The sequence below is a fragment of the Fukomys damarensis genome, unplaced genomic scaffold, assembly GCF_012274545.1.
Source record: "Fukomys damarensis isolate Sample0158 unplaced genomic scaffold, DMR_v1.0_HiC HiC_scaffold_34, whole genome shotgun sequence".
Lineage (NCBI taxonomy): Eukaryota > Metazoa > Chordata > Mammalia > Rodentia > Bathyergidae > Fukomys > Fukomys damarensis.
In genome coordinates, this window is record NW_022900946.1 from 24,322,890 (window position 1) to 24,329,222 (window position 6,333).

The 6,333-nt window shown below is 44.6% G+C and overlaps 1 protein-coding gene across 1 annotated transcript in view; it reads left to right on the plus strand.

Annotated features, from left to right (window-relative positions):
• Positions 1-6,130, plus strand: part of LOC104859852 (protein HIRA) — a 100,605-nt gene extending 94,475 nt beyond the window's left edge. Inside the window, exon 28 of the mRNA XM_010620729.3 lies at positions 5,923-6,130. Coding sequence (XP_010619031.2) covers positions 5,923-6,039 — 117 coding nt within the window. The 3' untranslated portion in view covers positions 6,040-6,130. The remainder of the gene's footprint in view (positions 1-5,922) is intronic.
• Positions 6,131-6,333: the final 203 nt, after the last annotated feature.

Here is a 6,333-nt window from a genome sequence, read left to right on the forward strand (position 1 = left end):
GTTCCATTGAAAATCCTTGAGAGCATTTTATTGACAATTGTACAGTCATTTTGTCACTGTTGGCTCACAATTTCCCTGGGTTTAGTCTGTGGTCGACTCGTTCCAAAGCTGAAATGGCATGGTAGAAGAGCCTGGGAGAGGGCAACTGCTCATCCCCTAATAGCAGGAATCAGAGAAATGAGAAGCCAGGCTCAAGAATATATAAATTGAAAATCCTTGAGAGCATTTTATTGACAATTGTACAGTCATTTTGTCACTGTTGGCTCACAATTTCCCTGGGTTTAGTCTGTGGTCGACTCGTTCCAAAGCTGAAATGGCATGGTAGAAGAGCCTGGGAGAGGGCAACTGCTCATCCCCTAATAGCAGGAATCAGAGAAATGAGAAGCCAGGCTCAAGAATATATAAAAACGCCTTCAAACACATGAGGCTTTTGGGAGACACTTTAGAGCTAAACCATAACACTCTGCTCCTGGTCCTCAAAAAGGCAAAGTTCATCACATTATGCAAAATGCATTTAGTTCATCCCCAAGTGTCACAAAGTCTTAACAGTTCCAGTATTGCTGAAAAATACAAAGCGAAAGATTCCTCCGAGGCTCAAAGCAAACAGTTAGCTGTGAGCCTCTCTAAATATTAAAAAGAAACCCAGGCATGATGGCACACACCTATAATCCCAGCACCTAAGAGGCTGAGGCAGGAGGATCGCCAGGAGTTCAAGGCCAGCCTAGGCTACATAGTGACTTTAAGGATAGCCTGAACTATACAGTGAAACCCTGGCTCAGAAAAAAAAAAAAATCAGAAAGAAAGTTAAATACTTCCAACATATAATGGCACAAGGTAAACATTTCCATTCTAAAACAGAACGGGGGATAGAAAGAAATGGGACCAAAGCAACATTGAAGCCAGCAGAACAAACATTAAATCCTATAGCTCCAGGTCTAGCACCCTGGGCAGAATGTGGTGAGACGTGAGCTCCAGAGGACTCAGGCAGCTGTGCCTCCTGTTGACTGCAGCACTCTTTGTCTCCCTCTGCACTTAATGCCAGCAGCTTTCCCCAGCAGACAGTCCACATCCTGATACATCCAGCTTCCTGAGGTCTCCACTATACCTTCTGCTTCATTCTCATAGCTTTATGCATTGCCCTCTCATGGGCCACACTGCTGGGCCTCCCGGTCCATTTTATGAAATCTGAATGAAAGCCTGCATGGCCCTATAATTCTTGCATTCTACATGCCTTTTCAACACCACAAGGATGATGCTAAAGTCTTTTGCCAGCTTGAGCAATAGCTGGGCCCCTTTGAACCATGGCTACAGTGGCCTCTGAGTACCTGGATGGCTGGACGCAGGGAAGAACTTCTCTTGGCCTATGTGGCTCTGAGTAAGCAGGGTGCCCTCAGCCTTTCTTCTTTTGAAAGCAATCTTTAAAAGTATTGAGCTTTCACGTGGTGGTGCACACCTATACTCCTAGCACTTGGGAGGCTGAGGCAGGAGGATCGCCGTGAGTTCAAGGCCAGCCTGGGATACATAGCAAGTTTGAGGCCAGCCTGAACTACATAGTGAGACACTGTCTTTTTTTTTAAAAAAAAAAAAAAAAAGGAGTAAAAGTATTGAGCTTTCAATGGGTAAGGATCTGGCCAGTTTCTGTGATGCCTTCAAGGCATCTGCCCTATTCTCTTCATGCAAAGTATTTGGCTTATTTTTAATGCTAATCTTTTCAGCGACTGTACTGCTTTGCCCCGTCTCTATGCGCTCTTCCTTTCTGTCCAAGATATACATCATTTAACTGTTTTTCGCTCCCAATTCTCACTGTAAATCTTGCTGAAAGCAACAGTAGTACCCGTACCACAGCCTGAATGTTAGGCTGCCTTGAAATTTCCTCTGCCAGATTCGTTAGTCCACCTCCCTTAATCTTAGCCTTCTGTAAAGTCTCAGGACATGGACACATTTTATGCCCAGGCATAACACATGGGCTCTAGTCCAGTTGCCGGGAGAATCCTCATTCCCACCTGAAACCTCCTGAGCCCTAGCCTTTTACTGTCTGCGTTCCTATCAGCATTCTGGTCTGAGGTGTGACATCAAACGTGCTCGCAATATTCTAGGATTTCTGTATAGCCTCCTCTCCAGACTTCTCCAGACTGTTCCTGCAATCCATTTCCAAAGCTCTTGAACTCCATGGTCAGGTATAGTTACCACAATGACTGCCATCCCTGATACCATTTTCTGTATTAATCACTTTCTCATCACCCGCACACAATACCTGACACCCACACTAAAGGAGGAGAAATTGATTTCGGCTCATCCTGGAGTAGGTTCAGTCCGTGTTTGGCCAACTCCAAGGTAGACGTGGCGTGGTAGAAGGGCCTGGTAGAGGACAGCGGCTCATCCAGAAAGCAGAGAGAGGAGGAGCAGGGACGAAAACACACTCAAGTCGTGCGCTTAGTGACCACCGCTTCCGGTCAGGCTCACACCTGAACACATGAGACCTTGGGAGGGGGAGGAACAGTTTAGGTCAAGACCAGCGTGGCCATGCACTGAGTTAGCAAGTTGGGCTTTTGTGTAACGTCTTTAAATAAAATCCCATATGGAAACAAAGGTTTCATAAATGGGAAGGGTGAAGGGGGTGAAGGCAGAGCAGGGGAAATGGGGAAAATAAGAACCAAGATACGTCATGTAAAGGTGCAAGATCCCAGTGATGGATGGGACTGTATTGTTTACCTTAAATGTACCAATAAACTTAATGGAAAAAAAGAAAGAAAGTTTTATAATTTTCAGAACCAGGATATGCCTTTATCAGATTTATTTTAGACATATTATATATATTTAGACATATATATATATATATATATTTAGAAAAATACATATTGTTTGATGTTTTTACTTATTCACCTCTCCTATGTTTAAGCACATTTTTCATTGACGTATTTGTCACCAGCCAGCTCTCTCCACATTTCTATTATTTTTATTCACTTTTAATAGTTTTGTGTTTTCTCTACGTAATAGACACTCACCTTAAATAACCATTTAATTTTCTTGTTTTTTGTGTTTTGTTTGTTTGTTTGTACCAAGGATCAAACTCGGGACCTTGCACTTGCAAGGCAGGCAGCAAAACCACTAAGCTAAATCTTGGCCCACCATTTAATTTTCTATTTTCCAATCCCATGCCTTTTTTCCCTATCGTATTGCTCTTGATAAACACCACATATAGTAAATGATATTAATAAGTTTTCTGGTATTAAACTCTCCTTGCTTTCCTGGATAAACGAAAGTGGACATAGTTTCTTTATTCACTATTGGAATAAATTGATAATAGTTTATATAGGATTTCTATTTCTGGTTTCATGGGTAAAATAGACCTGCATTCTTCCATCTCCTGAAATTGTTAATGGTTTTTAATTCAGGCTTATATTTGTACTGTAGAATGAATTCTTCAGTTTTTTATTCTCTGAATTTGTATAAGATTGGAACAATCTGATACTTGGAAATCTCTTAGAAGTTACTTTAAAAATCTGGTGAGTCAGGCCAGGGATTTAGCTCAGTGGTTCTGCCGTGTGGTGCAAGGGCCCGAGTTTGATCCCCATGTTAATGGTTTTTAATTCAGGCTTATATTTGTACTGTAGAATGAATTCTTCAGTTTTTTATTCTCTGAATTTGTATAAGATTGGAACAATCTGATACTTGGAAATCTCTTAGAAGTTACTTTAAAAATCTGGTGAGTCAGGCCAGGGATTTAGCTCAGTGGTTCTGCCGTGTGGTGCAAGGGCCCAAGTTTGATCCCCACAAAGTACCAAAAAGAAAAAAATCTGGCATGTCTAGGCAGGTGCAGTGATACTTACAATCCCAATGCGTAAGGAGACTGAGGCAGGAGGATCACAAGTTTGAGCCTGCGCAATTTAACAAGATCCTATCTCAAAAATAAAAAATAAGCTAGGCATGATGGCACATTCTGGTAATCCAGTACCCTGGGAGCCTGAGGTAGAAGGATCACAAGTTTGAGCCAGGCTGAGCAACTTAGTTACTTGGTGAGACACTGTCTCAAAACTTTAAAAAATAAAATAAAAGAGAGTAGGGATATAGTTCACTGTAAAGACCTTGAGTTCAATTTCAGTACCAAAAATTTGGTATATCTAATGTTTTCTGTGCAATAAGAATTAACTCCTTTCTGGATCAACTTCAATAAATTATATTTTTCTAGGAATTTATCTTTTTTTTTTTTTTTTTGGTGCCAGGGACCGAACTCAGGTCCTTGCACTTGCGAGTCAGGCAGCAGAACCGCTGAGCTAAATCCCTGGCCGTATGAATTTATCTTTTTTAATGGTGCTGGGAATCAAACCCGGGGTTTTGTGGCTGCCAAGCATGTGCTCTGCCACTAAGTAAAACCTTCAGCCCTCCCAGGCATGGTGGCAGACACCTGTCATCCCAGCACTTGGGGGACTGAGGCTGGAGAGTCACTGTGAGTTTAAGGCCAGCCTGAGCTACAGAGCGAGACCTTGTCTCAAAAAAAAAAGAAAAGGGGCTAGGGAGTTAGCTCAGGGGCACACATGTGCTTCACAAGCTCAGGTCCTGAGTTTGATCCCCAGCACACCCCGCCCCAAAAGAAAAGAAAAAAGGAACAAAACCTGCATCCCTAAGAATATTTTTGTGACACCATTATGTGTAAATAGCAGTTTGGCTGGTTTTTGTTTGTTTGTTTGTTTTTGTTTTGTTTTGTTTTGTTTTTTGAGACAGAGTCTCACTTTGCAGTTCAGGCCAGCCTTGAACTCACTATCTAGCTTAGGCTGACCTCAAACTTGCTGCAGTCCTCTTGCCTCAGCCTCTTTGACTGCTGGGATTACCGGCATGTGCCTTTATGCCCAGCTTTATTGTAAATCTTTTTTGTTTTTTGTTTTGTTTTATTTTGTTTTTTGACACAGGCTCTCACTATGTAGTTGAGACTCCCCTGAACTCACTAGGTAGCCCAGGCCAGTCTCGAACTCGCAGCGATCCTCCTGCCTCAGCCTCCGGAGTGCTGGGATTACAGGCGTGCACCACCACGCCCGGCTTTTTGTAAATCTTGATAATTTTCCTTTGTAAGTGACATGTTCTTGTTCTTTAAAAATTTTCTAATTTTTCTGTTTTTGGTACCTTCAAACTATGTATGTTTCAATCTGATATGTCTAGATGTGAGTTTTTCCATATCTTACCTGACAGCACACTGTGGAGCCTTTCAGTATAAGCTGTTCATTTTAAGTACATGGAGTATACTCCTGTTATTTCCTCATGTATTTCCTTCTCTCTCCTCTGTTTTACATGAATGTTGGCCCCTCTTCCCATCCTGTTTGTCATTACTTCTCCCGTGCAGCTTTTCCTTCCTGCTGCCTCCCTGTTAGGGCTGGGACTAGTCCTGCATCTCACTTGACTCACCCGCTCTGCCTTGGCCTTTACTAGTGCCCATTCTCCTGCTTAATTTCTTCCGCCCTTGGATTGCTAAACCTAACATGTGCACTTAGTTCTTTCACACCATTTCTAATCTTGATATAGGTTTATCTGTCACGCTTTTAAGACTCTGGGCCTGCTCCAGTGATAAATTTTTTCTGGCCTATTATCTTCCCTCTGCGGCAGCGGTCCTTGTCAGGGTCTGCTCTTTGGACTGTGCTACAGAACCCACCTGTCACAGGTTGTGGTAGCAGTGTGCGTGACCGAGGGGAGACGTGGGCAAGAGCCAAAGCAGAGAGCTACCAAAACCAGCTGCTGCCCACCCCAGTCTTGACCTCATGCTGAGAAGAGCGCCAGCAGGAAGAGCAGCCTGCCCCACATGTCCGTTCTCCGGATCCTCAGCCTTCAGGGTCTCCTGCGCTTTTCCTCTGGGGCTTCTCTCCCAGACCGGGAACGTCCCTGTGCCCTAAGTCTTCTCCCAGACATTTCACTCAGCTGTCACTGTGTCCACAGGGTCTGCGGAAGAGGGAGTTGCTGAAGGAGCTGCTGCCAGTCATCGGGCAGAACCTCCGTTTCCAGCGTCTCTTCACCGAGTATCAGGAGCAGCTCGACATCCTGAGAGACAAGTAGCCTTCTCTGGCTCGCCTGTGCTGCAGCAAGAGCAGGGCCGCACTCCCACCATTCATGATGCCCGGAGCCACCTGTTACCTGGCCGGCTGCAGAAGGAGGAGAAAACACTGGCAGGAGACGGGCTGTCCTACACCAGCACCAGCCTAGCTCTGTGGGCAGATGTGCCCGAGTCCGGGGCCTGATGTTGCCTCGGAAGGGACCAGCTCGTCCCTCCCTCAAAGTCCCGTGTGTGGAGCCGGGTCTGAGGGCCTGCCACCTCCAGCACGGCCCCACGGTGGGCATCAGTCCCTGCCT